This window comes from Protopterus annectens, chromosome 15.part0, assembly GCF_019279795.1.
Source record: "Protopterus annectens isolate FY-2018-M chromosome 15.part0, PAN1.0, whole genome shotgun sequence".
NCBI classification, from domain to species: domain Eukaryota; kingdom Metazoa; phylum Chordata; order Ceratodontiformes; family Protopteridae; genus Protopterus; species Protopterus annectens.
Window position 1 is genome coordinate 25,222,984 of NC_056749.1, and position 26,097 is coordinate 25,249,080.

The 26,097-nt window shown below is 36.5% G+C and overlaps 1 protein-coding gene across 1 annotated transcript in view; it reads left to right on the plus strand.

Moving 5' to 3' along the window:
* Nucleotides 1-26,097, plus strand: part of LOC122790010 (interleukin-12 receptor subunit beta-2-like) — a 1,182,445-nt gene that overhangs the window by 972,904 nt on the left and 183,444 nt on the right. Inside the window, exon 7 of the mRNA XM_044057546.1 lies at nucleotides 16,989-17,177. Within this exon, the coding sequence (XP_043913481.1) occupies nucleotides 16,989-17,177 (189 nt within the window). The remainder of the gene's footprint in view (nucleotides 1-16,988; nucleotides 17,178-26,097) is intronic.

Sequence of the window (26,097 nt, forward strand, 5' to 3'; positions counted from 1 at the left end):
CTCCTCTCCAAAGTGCTACTGAAGATCAAACAGGACAAACCAAGGACGATACTGATTGCACCAGACTGGCCACGCCAACACTGGTATTCCCTCTTGTGCAGTGTGTCACAGCTGGCCCCATGGCACCTACCTCAGACCCCCTACCTTGCTGTCTCAGCAGGAGAGCCAGATTCTGCACCCCCAGCTTCAAACCCTGAACCTGGCAGCCTGGCTATTTACCTAATCTCTCCATTACCATCCCTCAGTAAACAAGTATTGGATGTCATTTTGGTGGCAAGGAGGCCTAGTACTAGAAAATCTTATGCTGAAAAATGGAAAAGATTCTGTGCCTGGAACCAAACTCAAGGGATGGCCACAGCAGCGCCCAATTTACCTCAGATTCTTCAATACTTTACTGAGATGCTTCACAAGGGCCTTTCCTTTTCCTCCATCAAAATTCACGCCTCAGCCATTTCAGCTCATTACAACACAGGACCACCCCTCTTTTCTCACCCACTGCTCAAGTAGTTCTTCAGAGGGGCCAAAAACTTAAGACCACCCAGAAGAGCCCCAACTCTAGCCTGGGACTTTAATTTTGTATTGGAAAAACTCACTCTTCCTCCTTTTGAACCAGCTGCAACTGCAGTTAAAATTCCTTTCTTGGAAAACAGCTTTCCTTTTAGCAATCACTTCAGCAAGAAGGGTATCTGAATTACAGGCCCTTGTGGCAGTGGAGCCTTTCATCATTTTTCATGCAGACAGGGTGTCCCTCAGGACCAATCCCTTCTTCATGCCCAAGGTGGTACCCAATGTGTCCTTAATCAGTCCATTCATTTGCCAACCTTCTTTTCTAATCCACAGAACAAAGGGGAATGAATACTGCACTCTGTAGATGTGCACAGATAACTTAGATTTTACTTGGACAGGACTAAACCTCAAAGGAAATCTGAACAACTGCTAGTGGCATTTGCTGCAGGGGCAGAGGGGAAGGATATTTCAAAGGAAACCATTTCTAAATGGATAGGCCATTGTATTCATTTCTGCTATAAGCACCATGGAAAACTTATTCCACAGGGGATTAGACCCCATTCAACCAGGGCTGCATCTACCTCTACAGCCTTTCTCAGAGGTATCCCTACCAGAGACATCCTAGAAGCTACTACCTGGAGTTCTGTATATACTTTGACCAAGCATTACCATTTGCCAATTTTCTCTAAATCCAGAGCTGGCCTTGCCACTGCAGTCTTGCAGGGCCTTATAGCTGGTCCTAATGCTATCTAAATTCCTCCTCCCATCCTTAGCTTTGGGAATATACCCAAATGTGATGACTGCAATAGTGAAACACGAAGAACATAGTACAGTTGTGTACACTTACCATAAATGTAGATGTTCGAGTGTATTCACTGTTGCAGTCCTGGTTACCCTCCCTCCAGCCCCCTGACCTTTTTTGGCTATATCTCTATTCTCCTTTACTATACTAAAAAGCTTTTTGGTGTATTTGCTTTTTTGTTGAAGGTATATCCTTGTATTTATATATTTAATTGCTTCCCATTAAGGAGGGCACCTGACATCTGGGGCAAGAAAAAGTGATGTAATGGCATCGGCTGCATGCTTTATACCCCTGACTACCTGACATCATGGAAAATGAGATAGCAACCGATGCAGGACCCAATACTCTGATAATCAGGCCGACTGAAATGTGATGACTGCAACAGTGAATACACTCGAACATCTACATGTATGGTAAGTGTACACAACTCTACTTTTCCCATTCACCTTTATGGTATTTGAAATATGCTTCATTTTTTCCTCATGCACATCTGGTGTCAGCCATATCTCCTACCCCCTGTCTAAACATTTGCTTTTTTGTTGAAGGTATATCCTTGTATTTATATATTTAATTGCTTCCCATTAAGGAGGGCATGACATCTGGGGCAAGAAAAACTGATGTAATGGCATCGGCTGCATGCTTTATACCCCTGACTACCTGACATCATGGAAAATGAGATAGCAACTGATGCAGGACCCAAGACTTTGATAATCAGGCCGACTGAGGGCTACTGCAAGCAGATAACCCAAATGTGATGACTGCAACAGTGAATACACTCGAACATCTACATGTATGGTAAGTGTACACAACTCTACTTTTCCCATTCACCTTTATGGTATTTGAAATATGCTTCATTTTTTTCCTCATGCACATCCGGTGTCAGCCATATCTCCTACCCCCTGTCCAAACATTTTTTTCATCATACATTTTGTAAACCTCATCCACCTTATTACAGACCGATGGAAAAAAATCTTCAATTTATTTGCCATTTGTTTACCAGGAAAGTCTGACTGGGTGAAAAAGTGACCATTTTCAGTGGACTCCCTGGGAGAAAACCTTCACAATTGGATTTTTTTCAAAAATCAAGTACAGACATTTTAAATCACAAAATATCCCTTTATTCCAAAGAATCCTTTTTATTCCAGGCACTGCTGTGCCCCTTATTTTATTTTTTATTAATTTTATATCCTGAAAAAAATCTAAAACTGTTTCAAAATGTTTCACAGCACTGAAGTATCATTTTCTGGATTTATCAAATACAAAATAATTTCATCTGAAAATAAGATTATTTTTTCTTGAGTACAGTGCCAGTTATACCCTTGAGTTTGGGAGTCCCTCATTTCTTTGCCAGCGGTTCTATTGATAAGACAAGTAAAGGAGAAAGAGGACACCCACACTTGGCTCCTGCATTCAAATTCAGCTTACCTCTGACCCTTCATATATCTTCCCAATTAAAGCCATTATTCTATAGGGAAACACAAATGTTACCATTACCCTACTCATAAAATCCCAGCTAAGTATATTGAATCCATTGTCTACATTCAAGAAAATCCAACAGGCCAAACAAGTCTCTTTTCAGCAGATGCCTAGGAAGAAAAGTTCCACAGAAAATAATAATGATAGTGCATGCAAAACATACAGAGTATTCCGGTAACATTTAGCAGCATTTCATACAACACTCCACGAGAATGATTTACAGTAGTAGTGTACAATGTACAGAATGCGGAAGAACAGCAGCATTACATACAACACTCCATGAGAATGATTTACAGTAGTAGTGCACAATGTACAGAATGCAGAAGTAACAGCAGCATTACATACAACGCTCCATGACAATGATTTATAGTAGTTGTGTACAATGTACAGGGCAGCCATGGTAGTACAGGGGTTAGCATTGCCACCTCACAGCAAGAGGCTGTCCATTTCAATCTTCGTCTGGGGTGCCTTCTGTGCGGAGTCTGCATGTCCTCCCTGTAGTTATGTGGGTTTCCTCCGGGTGCTCCAGTTTCCTCCCACATCCCAAAGACAAACTGTAGGTGAATTAGACATTCTAAATTGGCCCTAGGCGTGAGGGCTTGCATGTGTTTGCCTTCTGTGGAAGGTTGGGTACCGGGCTAACAACTCGACACCAAAAAAACCCCACTGCCAATCATGAGCAGACAGCCGATCCTCTATGGTGACCCCTAACCGGGAAAAAGCCAAAAGAAGAAGTGTACAATGTACAGAATACCAAAGTAACATGAGTAGCTTTACATCAAAGCTCCACGAGAATGAATTACAGTAGTAGTGTACAATGTACAGAATGCCAAAGTAACATTAGTAGCATTACATACAAAGCTCCATGAGAATGATTTACAGCAGTAGTGTACAATGTACAGAATGCTGAAGTAACAGTAGCAGTATTATGTCCAAAGCACCCCAAGAATGATTTCCAGTAGTAGTGTACAATGTACAGAATGCTGAAGTAACATTAGCAGCATTACATACAAAGCTCCCTGAGAATGAGTTACAGTAATAGTGTACAATGTACAGAATGCTGAAGTAACATTAGCAGCATTACATACAAAACTCCCCAAGAATGATTTACAGTAGTAGTGTACAATGTACAGAATGCTGAAGTAACAGCAGCATTACATACAAAGCTCCCTGAGAATGATTTACAGTAGTAATGTACAATGTACAGAATGCGGAAGTAACATTAACATCATTACATACAAAATTCACCAAGAATGATTTACAGTAGTAGTGTACAATGTACAGAATGTGGAAGTAACATTAGCAGCATTACATACAAAGCTCCCCGAGAATGATTTACAGTGGTAGTGTACAATGTACAGAATGTTGAAGTAACATTAGCAGCATTTTGTACAATGTACAGAATGCTGACGTAATATTAGCAGCATTGCACACAAAGCTCCCCGAGTCTGAAATACAGTAGTAGTGTACAATGTACAGAATGCTGAAGTAACATTAGCAGCATTACATACAAAGCTCCATGAGAATGATTTACAGCAGTAGTGTATAATGGACAGAATGCTGAGGTAACATTAGCAGCATTACATACAAAGCTCCCCAAGAATGAAATACAGTAGTAGTGTACAATGTACAGAATGCTGAAGTAACATTAGCAGCATTACATACAAAGCTCCATGAGAATGATTTACAGTAGTAGTGTACAATATGCAGAATGCTGAAGCAACATTAGCAGTATTACATACAAAGCTCCACGAGAATGATTTACAGTAGTAGTGTACAATATACAGAATACCGAAGTAACATTAGCAGCATTACACACAAAGCTCCACGAGAATGATTATAGTAGTAGTGTACAATGTACAGAATGCTGAAGTAACATTTGAAGCCTTACATACAAAGCTCCCTGAGAATGATTTACAGTAGTAGTGTACAATGTACAGAATACTGAAGTAACATTAGCAGCATTACATACAAAGATCCCCGAGAATGATTTACAGTAGTGTGCAATGTATAGAATGCTGAAGTAACATTAGCAGCATTACATACAAAGGTTCCATGGGAATGATTTACAGTAGTAGTGTACAATGTGCAGAATGCTAAAGTAACATTTGCAGCATTACATACAAAGCTCCTTGAGAATGATTTACAGTAGTAGAGTACAATGTACAAAATGCTGAGGTAACATTAGCAGCATTGCCTATAAAGCTCCCCGAGAATGATTTACAGTAGTAGTAGTGTACAATGTACAGAATGCTGAAGTAACATTAGCAGCATTACATATAAAGCTTCCCAAGAAGGATTTACAGTAGTAGTGTAGAATGTACAGAATGCTGAAGTAACATTAGCAGCATTATATACAAAGCTCCCCGAGAATGATTTACAGTAGTGTACAATGTACAGAATGCTGAAGTAACATTAGCAGCATTACCTATAAATCTCCATGAGAATGATTTACAGTAGTAGTGTACAATGTACAGAATGCTGAAGTAACATTAGCAGCATTGCATACAAAGCTCCTCAAGTAGGATTTACAGTAGTAATGTGCAATGTACAGAATGCTTAAGTAACATCAGCAGAATTACATACAAAGCTCCCCAAGAATAATTTACAGTAGTAGTGTACAATGTACAGACTTCTGAAATAAAATTAGCAGCATTACCTACAAAGCTCCCTGAGAATGATTTACAGTAGTAGTGTACAATGTACAGAATGCTGAAGTAACATTAGCAGCATAACCTACAAAGCTCCCCGAGAAGGATTTACAGTAGTAGTGTACATAGCAGTATTACATACAAAGCTCCCTGAGAATAATTTACAGTAGTTGTGTACAATGTACAGAATGTAGAAGTAACATTAGCAGCATTACATACAAAGCTCCCCGAGAATGATTTACAGTAGTAGTGTACAATGTACAGAATGCGAAAGTAATCTTAGCAGCATTACATACAAAACTCTCTGAAAATTATTTACAGTAGTAGTTTACAACGTACAGAATGCAGAAGTAACATAAGCAGTATTACATACAAATCTTCCTGAGAATGATTTACAGTAGTAGTGTACAGTGTACAGAATGCTGAGTCAACATTAGCAGCATTACATACAAAGTTACCCTAGAAAGATTTACAGTTGTAATGTACAATGTACAGAATGCTGAAGTAACTTTAGCAGCATTACATACAAAGCTTCACGAGAATGATGTACAGTAGTAGTGTACGATGTACAGAATGCTGAAGTAACATTAGCAGCATTACATTCAAAGCTCCATGAGAATGATTTAATGTAGCAGTGTACAATGTACAGAATGCTGAAGTAACATTAGCGGCATTACATACAAAGCTCCCTGAAAATGATTTACAGTAGTGTACAATGTACAGAATGCTGAAGTAACATTAGCAGCGTTACATACGAAGCTCATTGAGAATGATTTACAGTAGTAGTGTACAATGTACAGAATGCTGAAGTAACATTAGTAATATTACTTACAAAACTCTCCGAAAATGATTTATAGTAATAGTGTACAATGTGCAGAATGCTGAAGTAACATTAGCAGCATTACATACAAAGCTCCCTGAGAATGATTTACAGTAGTAGTGTACAATGTGCAGAATGCTGAAGTAACATTAGCAGCATTACATACAAAGCTCCTTGTGAATGATTTACAGTAGTAGTAGTGTACAATGTACAGAATGTGGAAGTAACATTAGCAGCATTACATACAAAGCTCCCTGAGAATGACTTACAGTAGTAGTATACAATGTAGAGAATGCTGAAGTAACATTAGCAGCATTACATACAAAGCTCCCCGAGAAGGATTTACAGTAGTAGTGTGCAATGTACAGAATGCTGAAGTAACATCAGCAGAATTACATACAAAGCTCACCGAGAACAATTTACAGTAGTAGTGTACAATGTACAGAATTCTGAAGTAAAATTAGCAGCATTACCTACAAAGCTCCCTGAGAATGATTTACAGTAGTAGTGTACAATGTACAGAATGCGGAAGTAATCTTAGCAGCATTACATACAAAGCTCCCCTAGAAAGATTTACAGTTGTAATGTACAATGTACAGAATGCTGAAGTAACTTTAGCAGCATACATACAAAGCATCATGAGAATGATTTACAGTAGTAGTGTACAATGTACAGAATGCTGAAGTAACATTAGCAGCATTACATACAAAGCTCCCCGACAAGGATTTACAGTAGTAGTGTACAATGCACATAATGCTGAAGTAACAATAGCAGCATTACATACAAAGCTCCCTGAGAATGACTTACAGTAGTAGTATACAATGTACAGAATGCTGAAGTAACATTAGCAGCATTACATACAAAGCTCCCCGACAAGGATTTACAGTAGTAGTGTACAATGTACAGAATGCTGAAGTAACATCAGCAGAATTACATGCAAAGCTTCCCGAGAATAAGTTACAGTAGTAGTGTACAATGTAAAGAATTCTGAAGTAAAATTAGCAGCATTACCTACAAAGCTCCATGTGAATGATTTACTGTAGTAGTGTACAATGTAGAAAGTGGCAAAGTAACATTAGCAGTATTACATACAAAGCTCCCCGAGAAGGATTTACAGTAATAGTGTGCAGTGTACAGAATGCTGAAGTAACTTCAGCAGAATTACATACAAAGATCCCCGAGAATGATTTACAGTAGTAGTGTACAATGTACAGAATGTTGAAGTAACATTAGCAGCATTGCCTACAAAGCTCCCCGAGAATAATTTACAGTTTTAGTGTACAATGTACAGAATGCTGAAGTAACATTAACAGCATTACCTACAAAGTTCCTTGAGAATGATTTACAGTAGTAGTGTACAGTGTACAGATTGCAGAAGTTACATTAGCAGTATTACATACAAAGCTCCCCGAGAATGATTTACAGTAGTTGTGTACAATGTACAGAATGTGGAAGTAACATTACAGCATTACATACAAAGCTCCCCGAGAATAATTTACAGTAGTAGTGTACAATGTACAGAATCCTGATGTAACTTTAGCAGCATTACATACAAAGCTCTCCGAGAATGATTTACAGTAGTAGTGTACAACATACAGAATGCAGAAGTAACATTAGCAGTATTACATACAAATCTTTCTGGGAATGATTTACAGTAGTAGCGTACAATGTACAGAATCCAGAAGTAACATTAGCAGCATTACATGCAAAGCTCCACGAGAATGATTTACAGTAGTAGTGTACAATGTACAGAATGTGGAAGTAACAATAGCAGCATTACATACAAAGCTCCCCGAGAAGGATTTACAGTAGTAGTGTACAATGTACAGAATGCGGAAGTAATCTTAGCAGCATTACATACAAAACTCTCTGAAAATTATTTACAGTAGTAGTGTACAACGTACAGAATGCAGAAGTAACATAAGCAGTATTACATACAAATCTTCCTGAGAATGATTTACAGTAGTAGTGTACAGTGTACAGAATGCTGAGTCAACATTAGCAGCATTACATACAAAGTTACCCTAGAAAGATTTACAGTTGTAATGTACAATGTACAGAATGCTGAAGTAACTTTAGCAGCATTACATACAAAGCTTCACGAGAATGATGTACAGTAGTAGTGTACGATGTACAGAATGCTGAAGTAACATTAGCAGCATTACATTCAAAGCTCCATGAGAATGATTTAATGTAGCAGTGTACAATGTACAGAATGCTGAAGTAACATTAGCGGCATTACATACAAAGCTCCCTGAAAATGATTTACAGTAGTGTACAATGTACAGAATGCTGAAGTAACATTAGCAGCGTTACATACGAAGCTCATTGAGAATGATTTACAGTAGTAGTGTACAATGTACAGAATGCTGAAGTAACATTAGCAATATTACATACAAAACTCTCCGAAAATGATTTATAGTAATAGTGTACAATGTGCAGAATGCTGAAGTAACATTAGCAGCATTACATACAAAGCTCCCTGAGAATGATTTACAGTAGTAGTGTACAATGTGCAGAATGCTGAAGTAACATTAGCAGCATTACATACAAAGCTCCTTGTGAATGATTTACAGTAGTAGTAGTGTACAATGTACAGAATGTGGAAGTAACATTAGCAGCATTACATACAAAGCTTCCTGAGAATGACTTTCAGTAGTAGTATACAATGTAGAGAATGCTGAAGTAACATTAGCAGCATTACATACAAAGCTCCCCGAGAAGGATTTACAGTAGTAGTGTGCAATGTACAGAATGCTGAAGTAACATCAGCAGAATTACATACAAAGCTCCCCGAGAACAATTTACAGTAGTAGTGTACAATGTACAGAATTCTGAAGTAAAATTAGCAGCATTACCTACAAAGCTCCCTGAGAATGATTTACAGTAGTAGTGTACAATGTACAGAATGCAGAAGTAATCTTAGCAGCATTACATACAAAGCTCCCCTAGAAAGATTTACAGTTGTAATGTACAATGTACAGAATGCTGAAGTAACATTAGCAGCATACATACAAAGCATCATGAGAATGATTTACAGTAGTAGTGTACAATGTACAGAATGCTGAAGTAACATTATCAGCATTACATACAAAGCTCCCCGACAAGTATTTACAGTAGTAGTGTACAATGCACATAATGCTGAAGTAACAATAGCAGCATTACATACAAAGCTCCCTGAGAATGACTTACAGTAGTAGTATACAATGTACAGAATGCTGAAGTAACATTAGCAGCATTACATACAAAGCTCCCCGACAAGGATTTACAGTAGTAGTGTACAATGTACAGAATGCTGAAGTAACATCAGCAGAATTACATGCAAAGCTTCCCGAGAATAAGTTACAGTAGTAGTGTACAATGTAAAGAATTCTGAAGTAAAATTAGCAGCATTACCTACAAAGCTCCATGTGAATGATTTACTGTAGTAGTGTACAATGTAGAAAGTGGTAAAGTAACATTAGCAGTATTACATACAAAGCTCCCCGAGAAGGATTTACAGTAATAGTGTGCAGTGTACAGAATGCTGAAGTAACTTCAGCAGAATTACATACAAAGATCCCCGAGAATGATTTACAGTAGTAGTGTACAATGTACAGAATGCTGAAGTAACATTAGCAGCATTGCCTACAAAGCTCCCCGAGAATAATTTACAGTTTTAGTGTACAATGTACAGAATGCTGAAGTAACATTAACAGCATTACCTACAAAGTTCCTCGAGAATGATTTACAGTAGTAGTGTACAGTGTACAGATTGCAGAAGTTACATTAGCAGTATTACATACAAAGCTCCCCGAGAATGATTTACAGTAGTTGTGTACAATGTACAGAATGTGGAAGTAACATTACAGCATTACATACAAAGCTCCCCGCGAATAATTTACAGTAGTAGTGTACAATGTACAGAATCCTGATGTAACTTTAGCAGCATTACATACAAAGCTCTCCGAGAATGATTTACAGTAGTAGTGTACAACATACAGAATGCAGAAGTAACATTAGCAGTATTACATACAAATCTTTCTGGGAATGATTTACAGTAGTAGCGTACAATGTACAGAATCCAGAAGTAACATTAGCAGCATTACATGCAAAGCTCCACGAGAATGATTTACAGTAGTAGTGTACAATGTACAGAATGTGGAAGTAACAATAGCAGCATTACATACAAAGCTCCCTGGGAATGATTTACAGTAGTAGCGTACAATGTACAGAATGCTGAAGTAACATTAGCAGCATTACATACAAAGCTCCCTGAGAATGATTTGCAGTAGTAGTGTACAATGTACAGAATGCTGAAGTAACATTAGCAGCATTACCTATATGCTCCACGAGAATGATTTACAGTAGTAGTGTACAGAATGCAGAAGTAACCTGAGCAGCATTACATACAAAGCTCTCAGAGAATGATTTACAGTAGTGGTGTACAACTTACATAATGCAAAAGTAACATTAGCAGTATTACATACAAATCTTCCTGAGAATGATTTACAGTAGTAGCATACAATGTACAGAATGCTGAAGTAACATTAGCAGCATTACATACAAAGCTCCCTGAGAATGATTTACAGTAGTAGTGTACAATGTACAGAATGCTGAAGTAACATTAGCAGGATTACATACAAAGCTCCATGAGAATGATTTACAGTAGTAGTGTACAATGTACAGAATGCTGAAGTAAAATTAGCAACATTACATACAAAGCTCCCTGAGAATGATTTACAGTAGTGTACAATGTACAGAATGCTGAAGTAGCATTAGCAGCATTACTTACAAAGCTCCACGAGAATGATTTACAGTAGTAGTGTACAATGTACAGAATGCTGAAATAAGAGTAGCAGCATTACGTACAAAGCTCCCTGAGAATGATTTACAGTAGTAGTGTACAATGTACTGAATGCTGAAGTAACATTAGCAGCATTACATACAAAGCTCCCCGAGAAGCATTTTCAGTAGTAGTGTACAATGTACAGAATGCGGAAGTAACCTTAGCAGCATTACATACAAAGCTCTCCGAGAATGATTTACAGCAGTAGTGTATAACTTACAGAATGCAAAAGTAACATTAGCAGTATTACATACAAATCTTCCTGAGAATGATTTACAGTAGTAGCGTACAATGTACAGAATGCTGAAGTAACATTAGCAGCATTACATACAAAGCTCCTTGAGAATGATTTACAGTAGTAGTGTACAATATACAGAATGCTGATGTAACATTAGCAGCATTACATACAAAGCTCCATGAGAATGATTTACGGTAGTAGTGTACAATGTACAGAATGCTGAAGTAACATTAGCAAAAGTGACTGTTCAGTTTATAGCTTGCTACAGATCTCCCACCTTGTCTCAGGACCCTCAAGCAGCATTCCTGAAAACATTAGAAAGTATGAAGATTCTACCCAACAGCATGCTACTGGGTGACTTCAACTATCCAAACATTGACTGGGAAAACTACTCAAATGCCCTAGCCAGATGCTTCCTTGAGTTTATAAACTCAAATGCCCTTGAACAGCTGGTCACCACTCCCACAAAAGGTGACAACATACTGGACCTGGTCATCACCAACATGGGGAACCTATGTTCCACACCTGAGGTAAACTTGTCATTGGTAAGATCAGATCACAAAATAATCGCACTTGACATCCACATCCCAACCCCCCCCCCAGTCAAGGAAATCAAGGTAAAAAACCTCTGTAAAGCCAACTTCACACTCCTCAAGACTGAGGTGGGAAGTTTCAAAGCTCCCAATCAAATGGAAAATGATGACCCATCGGCAGAATCCTTTACAAGTGCATTCTATGAACACCTTCAAGAATGCATGGACCAAGCTATCCCAAGTAAAACCAAGACCAACTCCTCAAAAAAGAGGAGGCCAGTCTGGTGGACCCCGGCCATAAATAAACTTTACAACAGAAGGAGGAAACTCCTGCAAGATAAAACAAAATCCCAAAATAAGAAGGCATCTCTGATTAACATCAGTAAAAAACTGCGCTCCCTCATTAAATCATCCAAGGCCAACTTCGAAAGAAAAATAGCCAATGACTCTAAGGATAACCACAAGGCCTTCTTTAACTATGTCAAGAGTCTAGAGGCAAACTTTCAGATATGCTCCGAGCTAGTGCATAATGGCCATAAATACACTGAACCAACTGACATTGCCAACATCTTGGCTGACAAGTTCAGTGCAAACTTCACCCCCCCTCTCCACCAAAGGGGCTAGCACCCATCCCAGAAGAATGTGGCACTCTAGATATATGAGACACACAAGTAAAGACAGCCCTTGCAAAGGCCAAAAACACAGCATCAATGGGACCAGATGCTATCCCAGGATGTGTCTTACACGAGCTTCAAAATGAACTAACCCCCCCATCTCAAATCACTATTCAAACTCAGCCTGTCTACAGGCTATGTACCCAAAGAATGGCATACAGCAACAGTTGTAACACTCCACAAAGGTGGTGCCACAACTGACCCTGGGAACTATCGCCCTATAAGCTTGACTAGCTTGGTCTGCAAAGCCATGGAATGCATTATCATGGAGCTCATTAACAGGGACATTGAGAACCTCCAGACACTGGACCCCACCCAGTTCAGCTTTGTGAAAGGCAGATCTTGCCTCCTGAACTTGGTTGACTTCTTCAAAACAGTCACCAAGGCCATAGATGAAGGGAAGATAGTCCACACAGCATATCTGGACCTCGCTAAGGCATTCGACACAATCCCACACTCGGGAATCATAGACAAACTCACCAGATTAAATATCAACCCCCATGTCACGAGATGGGTTTCCAATTGGCTCTCAGACAGAACCCACACGGTAAGAGTGGCAGGCTGACTCTAAACCAGTCACAAGCGGAGTCCCACAGGGCTCAGTCCTGGGACCCCTCCTGTTCGGTATATATTTCTCCGAAGTACAGGCAAAGGCGGAGGGACTGTGGCTAACCAAGTTCACAGATGACTGTAAATTGGGTGCAATAATTGACTCTCCAGCTGACACAGACATCCTGCAAAAGGGTCTCACAGAGACAAACACCCAAGTCACGGCCTCAAGCTAAATGCCAAAAAATGCATAGTAATCCCATTTGGGAAGAACAAAGTACCTACAAACTACCACACAGATGGGAATCCACTAAGTACCAAAGAAGTAATTAAGGACATGTGTACCCAAGTAGATAGCATGCTCTCCTTTGATAACCACATAGCCAAAACGGTCAGGAAATCCTTCTATGTGGCACACCTGATCACAAAGGGTTTATCATCCAGATCCAAGGAGGTGATTGTTCCCCTTTACTCTTCACTCATTAGGCCCATAATAGAGTACAATGCCCCATTTGGTATGTACCTCACTAGACACCTGCAACAACTAGAAAGACCACAGAAGTACCTCACGAAGAGGATTAAGGGCCTTAAACAATTACCCTATGAAGCATGACTAAAAAAGCTCCAGCTCTTCTCGGTCACGTACCGTCTGCTCAGAGGTGACCTGTGCCTGACCTATAGGGCCATGTCAAACCCTGAACTAATGGACATGCTTTACCTCAAAAAAACGAGATCCCTCAGAACCACTCGTTCTATCAACTTGAACCTATGTGCAACAATAAACAGGACATGCTGGAGGGATAGATTCCTGTCCCAGCAACTCCTGTCACTCTGGAATAGAATCCCAATCCATATTTGACAAAGCTCCTCTCTGACCCTCTTCAAGAGATCTTGATGAGTGGATGGGTAATCTTAAGTTCTACCCTGAGATCGCTTCAGGAGCCCTGTTGACAGAGGCCCAGATTACTAATCTAATGGGGAGGCGAAAGCCATCACTCTGTGGCTAGGCTTATAAATGCCCATGGGCAGATAGCCTAGTACTTACCTATGAACATTACATACAAAGCTCCACGAGAATGATTTACAGTAGCAGTGTACAATGTAAAGAATGCTGAAGTAACATTAGTAGCATTACATACAAAGCTCCCTGAGAATGATTTACAGTAGTAGTGTACAATGTACAGAATGCTGAAGTAACGTTAGCAGTGTTACATACAAAACTCTCCGAGAATGATTTACAGTAGTAGTGTACAATGTATAGAATGCTGAAGTAATATTAGCAGCATTACATACAAAGCTCCACGAGAGTGATGTACAGTAGTAGGTATGCAGCGGTGGTATGGCGGTAGCGTTGTTATCTCACAGCAAGAGGTTCTCCCGTTCGATTCTCGGCTGGGCTTGGGAGTGCCTTCTGTGTGGTGTCTGCATGTCCTCCCCATGGTTCGGTAGCGTTTGAAAGACATGCGTGCGTAAATGGACGTGCCTTTGTTGAAGGTTGGGCATCCAGCTGGCACCTCGGCATTTCATAAAAATCTACTGCCAATCATTAGCAGACCGGAGTTCCACTGTAGCGTTCCTTTACTGGAAAAAGCTGAAAGACAAACAACAAAAAGTGTACAATGTACAGAATGCTGAAGTAACAATAGCAGCATTATGTACAAAGCTCCCTGAGAATGATTTACAGTAGTAGTGTAGAATATAGAGAATGCTGAAGTAACATTAGCAATATTACATACAAAGCTGTCTGAGAATGATTTGCAGTAGTGTACAATGTACAGAATGCTGAAGTAACATTAGCAGCATTACATAAAAAGTTCCTTGAGAATGATTTACAGTAGTAGAGTACAATGTACAGAATGCTGAAGTAACATTAGCAGTGTTACATACAAAGCTGTCTGAGAATGATTTACAGTGGTAGTGTACAATGTACAGAATGCTGAAGTAACATTAGCAGCATTACATACAAAGCTCCTTGAGAATGATTCACAGTAGTAGAGTACAATGTGCAGAATGCTGAAGTAACATTAGCAGCATTACATACAAAGCTCCACGAGAATGATTTACAGTAGCAGTGTACAATGCACATAATGCTGAAGTAACAATAGCAGCATTACATACAAAGCTCCCTGGGAATGATTTACAGTAGTAGTGTACAATGTACAGAATGCTGAAGTAACATTAGTAGCATTACATACAAAGCTCCTTGAGAATGATTCACAGTAGTAGTGTACAATGTACAGAATGCTGAAGTAACATTAGCAGCATTACATACAAAGCTCCACGAGAATGATTTACAGTAGCAGTGTACAATGCACATAATGCTGAAGTAACAATAGCAGCATTACATACAAAGCTCCCTGGGAATGATTTACAGTAGTAGTGTACAATGTACAGAATGCTGAAATAACAGTAGCAGCATTACATACAAAGCTCCCAGAGAATGATTTACAGTAGTAGTGTAGAATGTACAAAATGCTGAAGTAACATTATCAGTATTACATACAAAGCTCTCTGAGAATGATTTACAGTGGTAGTGTACAATGTACAGAATGCTGAAGTAACATTAGCAGCATTACATACAAAGCTCCTTGAGAAAGATTTACAGTAGTAGAGTACAATGTACAGAATGCTGAAGTAACATTAGCAGCATTACCTATATGCTCCACGAGAATGATTTACAGTATTAGTGTACAATATACAGAATGCCGAAGTAACTATAGCAGCATTAAATGCAAAAATATAGTAGATCATGATGAAATAAACACGTATGTTTTGCAGCAGCATTGAATGCATTATAGTAAGACAGATGTATGCAAATTGTCACAAGAAGATTGAAGAGAGGAGATGATCACTGACATATATGTGTACATAGGAGTTGTAGTTTAGGAATACTTTAGCCTAGAGAATAGCAGTTGTATAAAAGCAGTGCAAAAATACAGAACTGCTGCTGTTCACGACTAATCACCAGCAGATCTTCATGCAATGAAATAATTTAATGTGAAAAACACAGTACAAATTAAACACTTTCATCGCAATTTACAGCAGGTGTAGAAGGGTTAGAAAGAGCTGAAAAATGTAACCTCAAAAGCCATAAACTTGTGTGGATACAACCCTACTGAAGTTAGCGTGATAACTTGGTAGCTAGAGTCATTTATTTTCTTGCAGGTTTTTATTTCTGCAGTTTACCAGAAACCTAGAAATTCAATGGGACAGAATCTTTATAGTTATTCTTCCACCACCCAATGGAACAATCATCCCTTTTTCCTTAGAAACATTTCTAATGTCCTTAAATTCAAGAAAATCCTCAAACAGCATGTAAATAGCACTTGGTCATGTCTCTGTGACCATCCCACCTGAACCCCGCCCCCCACCTGAACCCCGCCCCTTCTCCGTCACTGCTGTCGCCCTACTCACTCTCCTCCTTTCCCTAACTCCCTCCCTGTATTTAAAATTGTCTTTATTTAGCACCAACACAACTTTTGCTGTCTGTTCCTTACATTTGTCTGCCGTTACTTTTTATCCTCACCTTCTGTGTCTTCTTATTTTTACTATAAGCGATTTTTCCTAATAATAGTTATATTTTGCATATTTACTTTTGTAAGGGATATATCATCACACTTTTGTAATGTACTTTTCTTTATCATGTTATCTTTCTTGTATTATTGTATTGTGGAGTTTTTCTCCAGGGCCTCCGCTGAAAAAGGGCCTGTGCCCAGTTGGACTATCCCTGCCAACAAATGTTAGATAAATTAGTAAATAAATCAGTAGCACATTTCAGTCGCCAAGCTCCTAGTGAGCTGCTTTGATGCTGACGTGGGGTGGGTGCTTAACTAATTCTATTTGTTGTACTGTATCTTGCTGAAGTAAGTGTAATGGAGCTTTGGTAACCGAGTCACTGAATATTTTACAGGTCACCTTCCTTTCAAGATGTTGACGGTAGTGTACTATGATGGCCGCTATCTCAAAGTTTCATGGCCAGCATATGACAATGACAACATACGTCAGCTTCTGGTGGAGTGGCAGAAAGCAGTGGCAGAAGTGGCTGTACCACCTAAGTGGACTCGAATTCCTCCATCAAGCAATAGCATTTTGCTGGAAGGTGAGATGCAGTCTGGAATACTTCCTTTTACTTTTTCAAACGTTCCATGTAACTGTGAATGAAAACTCATTTTTCTGACTGTGAGATTAATTTTTTAAAGTAGTTTATAGTGTGCCTGTTAAGAGTACACTCATCGGCTTCAGGCAATTTTTAGCCTTTTATATGTAAGGTGTGTAACTCCCCAAAAGTATAATTTGTTCACTTTTAAGTCATTCTCAGTCTTTGTTTAAAATGTTTGTTTTATTTTATTACCTTTTGAACAGCATTTTAACTGCATATCATTATTTCAGAGTTAGTGACTCTTCTAACTGCTAGCTGCGGTGTTCCATGAGGTATGACAACAGGGATTTGAGCTGATGTCACTTTGTTTGACAGTCTGAAAGTTACACTTGCTACCTCCAAAGTGAGTGTGTAACAAACAGTGATGGTTTCTAAATTGTAAAATGTCTTCATGTTTTTAATGACATAAGGTCATACGTAAATGGAAAAGTGAGTTTAAAATTTGGAGATGCATTTCTGGTTTGGAGATGAAAAGACAAGCTCTTTGGTCATGCTTTCCCTTTCAGTCCCTTAGAAGGACTTTGGAAAGACCTGGAATGTAATTTCACCAGGTCAAAAGTTTGCATAAACTTATTTTAATTTTTAATGAAGTGTTCCTATTGAAATATTAGGCATGTGAGGTGCAAACCTCGATAGTGTTACTGCAGATTATACTGTCAAAAATAGCAGTGTGTTAGTGATTGCGAATAAAGTCTGTGATCACATGCTTATGTTTGATATGACTTTTCCTGATGCGTAACAAGTGAGGATGGTAACAATAACAACATGGGTTCTGCTGGAGTGTAATGTCACTTCCTTTAGTGTTAGTGACTGTGAATAAAATCTGTAATAACATGCTTATGTTTCTGATGTGTAACCAGTGAGGATGGTAACAATAACAACATAGATTCTGCTGGAGTGTGATGTCACTTCCTTTAGTATCCAGAAAAGAAGTGTATTATGTTTTCAGAAAAATATATCCAAGCAAATCATTGCTTGGTTGAAATCCACCTCGAGCACTTTTGCAAGAGACCTGTTGTGTTGTTTCTGAAAGTACATTCTACTGTGCAAAAGACTGCCCATACAGAATTGAGCATGTGAAGACAACTGAGAAAGCTGCTGAATAATCTAACATTACATTAAAATATTTTCCCTCTCTATGTCTTTTTTCCTTTTTCTTTGCAGAGACAATGAGCTTACTCCCAGCTTCCAAGCTCACCAGTTCTTCCTACGCAGACATAGTTTATCCCTTTTACAACCTCCTACAGCTAAATTCTCCCTCCTAAGTGACTTCCATAATTACAGTTTGATACACAAGTGTGACTCTGAACTCTCCCAGTCCTGTGTTTATAATTTCCTAGTGCACATGCTTCTTAGTTATATTCCTATTGGCTACCCTACTGGTGGATGAAGTTTGATTTGTCCAAGGATCAGATTGCCCAATAGGAAATCATAAATGGAAAGGTGTTCTGGCAGAGATGACCTTCTTGGGGTTGATTTCTCCCTTCTTTGAGTTGGTGCAAATAAGCAGTTGGTGTATAATAAGTTTGGAAGTGCATGGGAATTGCCTCCTGTAAAAACTTTTTTTTTTTTCAGGATCAGAATTTGGGAGCTCCAATCATCAGAGAATCAATGTTATCTGTTAATTTTCTTTTATATTCTACACATTTGTCATTTGAAGTTTTAATCTTATTTGCACTTAGTTTACAGCATTTTAATTTACTCTGCACTTTTTGAATGTCATTTGCTTCTGTTTTTTTGGACACTCTTCTTGTTCAGTCTCTCTTATTTCCCATTTTGACAATGGAAAAGGAGAGTAAAACTGCTCACTCTAAAAAATGAGGGTGGTAAATTGTTGTTGTTGTTAAAAACATTTTATTCTTCAAGAGTTCAAAGGGTACTCACACTCCAGGGGACTTGTTTATTGGCCACGGGTCATCCTTGTTCAGCTTTTCTGATGGCTGTCCCTCATGGGCATTCTCTTAGTTCTCAATTTTACATTTACTTTTTGATTATTCATCCTAATGAGGGTGATCCGTTAGAATGTAAAACGACTGTAATAGTATTGCAATCCTTTTTTAATAGAAACCCCTGTTACATTATGTTAATTCAAGAAATGAATATGCTTGGGGACTTCTAGAACAGTGGCTGACTGAATAATATATTGATTAGTGTAAAAAATAAGAAATTATTAAACAGTCAGTAAAGTTACCAATTTACATAAAATTTAGTTGCTGACATTAATTACACTGACTGAATGCCAGGAAAGAAGAAATCTGGAAAATCTGGAAAATTCCCTATAGTGGAATAGACTCCCTCTCCGCATAAAGCAGAGTACCTCATTAAACCTTTTTAAGCACACCCTGGATAACTGGATGGGGAACAGAAAATACACCCCTGGGATTCCACCCATGTCCCTGATGGACAGTGGCATAGGGTGCTGACTTATTGAAACATGGGCTAAATTCTTGGCTAGGCTTGTAAGGTGCTCAGGGCCAATAGCCTAGGAACTTCCTATGATCCTATGAAAAGTAAGGGAAATTAACCACAAAAGAAAAGAGTCTGACTGAGAGGAACTTTACAACTGTTTAGCAGAAAGCAATTCAAGCTGATGCTTCTGAGCAGGAGATGGCGTCCAGTAATTTAAAGGAAACTATAAATCAGATGCATTTAAAGTCAGCGGGACATTAGAGAAATATAAAAATTCAAATTAGAAGAGACTGGAGAAATAGAGGGCGCTTTCAGTAGCCATTCATGTGAGCTGATAAATGCAGAAGTCAGAGATTTAAATAAAGGAAAGACTGGCTGAGGCTTCTCTTGGAGAAATGTTTCAAAAAATATTATAGTAAGAACACTGAGCACAAAAAGAAAACTGGAGATGTTTCGCTGCAGCAAAGGAACTGAAAGGACTGGGCTGCATTTTATGAAAGTGTAGATAAGTAACCGGACTGAAGTCCCACATCAATATTTGGTAACTTATTTGTGCCCATTGGATGACTTGAGCAGTTCTCGGAATGGCGCCTACAGCTCCCATTACAAAAAAATACATTGTGTCCCTATCCTACCTGTGGAATATATGTGCACTATTTTTCGTAGTGGTTATTTCTTCGTGTTTTTATGACTTACAGATATGCAAAAATGTAGGCGATGATTAGTATAATTCTGCATCTGTAAGTCAGTTCAATAAAAAATATACCTTCAGTTTGAATTTTTCTAGAAAAAGCACATTTTCACCTCCCCTTTTTACTTACCAATTTATATGATGACTGGACCCCTTGAAAGCATGTGCTGCTCACCACTGTAATGATCGCTGTAGTGGATAGATGTATTCAGGTATCCTATGCTGTTTTTTTTTATATCAACACAGTTCAAAAATGTGGCATTATTTTATTTTACTATTCATCCTTCCAACAACCTTGGATCTCTCTGCTGAACTGAAAGCTGGTACCAGATGGACAAACATCAGACATCACAACTTTAATAGCCAGTTGCCTGCCAGGACACATGAGGCATCTGTCCACATCTGTAAACAACCATGTAGACTGTTTACAAGGTTGAAGTTAGCAAGCTGCTTCTTTACAAACAATAAGCCTGCCACCGCTTATTCACACACAAACTGAATGATAACAGACATTTTGAGTTTCAAACATTATATTATTCAGAAGATGCAAGGTAATGCAGACCCTGTTATTCTACCAGCTAAGCATAAAAAGGCTGTAGTTAACATCTTCCCTGACTGTGGATTATGGGCTTTAATTCCTATTATGTTTTGGTTTAGCCACCAATTGTTGAAGTAAGTGGTCGAGGGACATGACTAGAGGACATCCCTCTCAGATGTTCCTGGTTTTACCTTATGCCATTGGTCTTTCCTTGATAAATGATGTGTATATGTGTATGTATGTATGTGTGTGTGTGTGTGTGTATGTATGTATATATGTCTGCATGTATGTGTGTGTATGTATGTATGTGTGTGTGTATGTGTGTGTATGTATGTGTGCATATGTATGTATGTATGTATGTGTGTGGCATGATGTTGCAAAGCCTGTCATTCTAACCACTTTCTAAGTATATCTGTTCTTGATTTTGGGCATTTGTTCACTGTTTTTTGTAGCATTCTTCCTGCTTCTTGAGGTAAGAGGTTAAGAGGTATAGGGGGTTGTAGTAGATATCATACTGTGTTCTGTTGCTGGTGAGCTGAAAAGATGCATTCCTGTGTGACAGTTATTTAAGTGTTTATTCATTCATATAAACCCACTCAAACATCTGAGGTGTTCAGCAACAGTCATGTAAGTGTTCTAATTGATGGCTGTGTACGTGTGTGTGTGTATGTGTGGTGGTATAGTGATCATTGATTTTACAAAATGTCCCTAATATTTAGCCTCATATTTTGGTGTGTTCCTTCTATAGACTTTTTTTTTTAAGAAAATCAAAGAGGAGTGTAGTGACTTAAATCACAGACATTTGAGTTTCAGAATTAATAGGCCTTCACAAAAAAGTATGCTGGTGCAAAGCATGGCAAGTTTCTGAGTATATGACTGTAGTAACTGTCCTTGATTTTGGACCATTGTCCACCATTATTGTTTAATTTTTCTGTGTTGTATGTGTGAGTATGTGTGTACACTTGCAAAAGCACACAAACAAGCACACACCAAGCACACTAGCATAAGTATCTATCTATGTATATTTATATATATATGTATGTATGTATGTATATATATATATATATATGTATGTATGTATATTTATATATATGTATGTATATTTATATATATGTATGTATGTATATATATATATATATATATATATATATATATATATGTATGTATATGTATATTTATATATATGTATGTATATGTATATATATATATGTATGTATATGTATATATATATATATATATATATATATATATATATATGTATGTATATGTATATATATATATATATATGTATATATGTATATTATATATATGTATGTATGTATATGTATATTTATATATATGTATGTATATGTATATTTATGTATATGTATATTTATATATATGTATGTATATGTATATTTATATATATGTATGTATATTTATATATATGTATGTATATTTATATATATGTATGTATGTATATTTATATATATATGTATGTATGTATGTATATATATATATATATATATATATATATATATATATATATATATATATAAAATCAGAGAGAGAGATGAGTATTGGCCATTTTGTTGCCCATTAATTTGGTTGAAAGTTAGGATTATCAACATTTTTCAGCTAGATTGCAGATTAGTTGGTGGTAGGTTATATCTTCTTTCCCCACTATCTTATGATCTCAGAGTAGGTATATTTACATAGCCTAAGATGTGCAAGACAACAGAATTGCACTTCAGTAGGTAGTAGGATATATCTACTTTTTACACTGTGTGATCCCCAAGTTGGTATATTTAAGTAACAGGTTTGGGGGATGAAGGGGATTTTCCCTCTGCATGAAACTTCTTTTTATTTTTGGTGTGCGTTTTTTTGGAGGGGGGGTTGGTGAGAGTGCATTCAACATGTTTCCATCGAGGTTAGTGTATTTGGTAGGATTTTGTTTCATTTGTGTAACCCTTAACCATGTATACATTCGTCTGTATGTGCTTCAGGCTGTGTTCAGTCATTGGTCAGTTCAGTGAAATATGAAGCATTTCCCTTGATGACCTTGGATAGACGTGCCTCTTAAAGTTAAGACTGCTGACCCAAATGGGGTGGTGAGAAAGTGTGATTTATTTCATGCCAGCCTAGGAATATATGCTGTTGTTAATATTTTTGGTAATAATCTGACCGAGACTGAGTATGTGGAACGTCATGGTATCAGCTGAAAAGTTGCATATTACTGGTAACCCTGCTGGTGATACCTGGTGTCTAACAATCCCCACTTTGCAGATTTTTGCACTTCAGTATGAATAAGCAGATTTATATAAATATTATATTTATGCAGATAACTACCCGTCTGTGAGAGCATTGGCTCTAGATGGTTGTCACTGTTGAAGTCACATGCTGACCCCATGTACAGAAAGGAATTGTGAATGGATAGATAGATGTCAAGGACTTTCAAATGAGTAGCATTTCAGAGCAACATTTGACAAGTTAAGTTAGCACACAGATTAAGAATGTTTTCTGACCTGAATGTGATTGTGATATTTTATTTTTATACCAAGTTGTAAGTATATATCATATTCGTGTGTGATTGTGGTATTTTATTTTTATGTGTGATTGTGGTATTTTATTTTTATATCAAGTTGTAAGTATATATTATATTCATGTGTGATTGTGGTATTTTATTTTTATACCCAGGTTGTAAGCATATATCATATTTGTGTGTGATTGTGGTATTTTATTTTTATACCAAGTTGTAAGTATATATCATATTCATGTGTGATTGTGGTATTTTATTTTTATCCCCAAGTTGTAAGTATATATCATATTCATGTGTGATTGTGGTATTTTATTTTTATACCAAGTTGTAAGTATATATCATATTCATGTGTGATGGTGGTATTTTATTTTTATACCCAAGTTGTAAGTATATATCATATTAATGTGTGATGGTGGTATTTTATTTTTATACCCAAGTTGTAAGTGTATATCATATTCATGTGTGATTGTGGTATTTTATTTTTATACCATGTTGTAAGTATATATTATATTCATGTGTGATTGTGGTATTTTATTTTTATACCAAGTTGTAAGTATATATTATATTCATGTGTGATTGTGGTATTTTATTTTATACCCAAGTTGTAAGTATATATCATATTCATGTGTGATTGTGGTATTTTATTTTTATGCCAAGTTGTAAGTATGTATTATATTCATGTGTGATTGTGGTATTTTATTTTTATACACAAGTTGTAAGTATATATCATATTCACGTGTGATTGTGATATTTTATTTTTATACCAAGTTGTAAGTATATATTATATTCATGTGTGATTGTGGTATTTTATTTTTATACCAAGTTGTAAGTATATATTATATTCATGTGTGATTGTGGTATTTTATTTTTATACCTAAGTTGTAAGTATATATCATATTCATGTGTGATTGTGGTATTTTATTTTTATACCAAGTTGTAAGTATATATTATATTCATGTGTGACTGTACTTTATTTTTATACCCAAGTTGTAAGTATGTATCATATTCATGTGTGATTGTGATATTTTATTTTTATACCAAGTTGTAAGTATATATTATATTCATGTGTGACTGTATTTTATTTTTATACCCAAGTTGTAAGTATATATTATATTCATGTGTGATTGTGGTATTTTATTTTTATACCAAGTTGTAAGTATATATTATATTCATGTGTGATTGTGGTATTTTATTTTTATACCAAGTTGTAAGTATATGTTATATTCATGTGTGACTGTATTTTATTTTTATACCCAAGTTGTAAGTGTATATTATATTCATGTGTGATTGTGGTATTTTATTTTTATACCAAGTTGTAAGTATATATTATATTCATGTGTGACTGTATTTTATTTTTATACCCAAGTTGAAAGTGTATATTATATTCATGTGTGATTGTGGTATTTTATTTTTATACCAAGTTGTAAGTATATATTATATTCATGTGTGACTGTATTTTATTTTTATACCCAAGTTATAAGTGTATATTATATTCATGTGTGATTGTAGTATTTTATTTTTATACCCAAGTTGTAAGTATTTATATCATATTCATGTGTGATTGTGGTATTTTATTTTTATACCAAGTTGTAAGTATATATTATATTCATGTGTGATTGTGGTATTTTATTTTTATACCCAAGTTGTAAGTATATATTATATTCATGTGTGATTGTGGTATTTTATTTTTATACCAAGTTGTAAGTATATATCATATTCATGTGTGATTGTGATATTTTATTTTTATACCAAGTTGTAAGTATATATTATGTTCATGTGTGATTGTGGTATTTTGTTTTATAACTAAGTTGTAAGTATATATCATATTCATGTGTGATTGTGGTATTTTATTTTTATACCAAGTTGTAAGTATATATTACATTCATGTGTGATTGTGGTATTTTATTTTATTTTTATACCCAAGTTGTAAGTATATATTATATTCATGTGTGATTGTGATATTTTATTTTTATACCAAGTTGTAAGTATATATTATATTCATGTGTGATTGTGGTATTTTATTTTTATACCCAAGTTGTAAGTATATATCATATTCATGTGTGATTGTGGTATTTTATTTTTATACCAAGTTGTAAATATATATTATATTCATGTGTGATTGTGGTATTTTATATTTATACCCAAGTTGTAAGTATATATTATATTCATGTGTGATTGTGGTATTTTATTTTTATACCAAGTTGTAAGTATATGTTATATTCATGTGTGACTGTACTTTATTTTTATACCCAAGTTGTAAGTATATATCATATTCATGTGTGATTGTGGTATTTTATTTTTATACCAGGTTGTAAGTATATATTATATTCATGTGTGATTGTGGTATTTTATTTTTATACCCAAGTTGTAAGTATATATCATATTCATGTGTGATTGTGGTATTTTATTTTTATACCAGGTTGTAAGTATATATTATATTCATGTGTGATTGTGGTATTTTATTTTTATACCCAAGTTGTAAGTGTATATTATATTCATGTGTGATTGTGGTATTTTATTTTTATACCAAGTTGTAAGTATATATTATATTCATGTGTGATTGTGGTATTTTATTTTTATACCCAAGTTGTAAGTATATATCATATTCATGTGTGATTGTGGTATTTTATTTTTATACCAGGTTGTAAGTATATATTATATTCATGTGTGATTGTGGTATTTTATTTTTATACCCAAGTTGTAA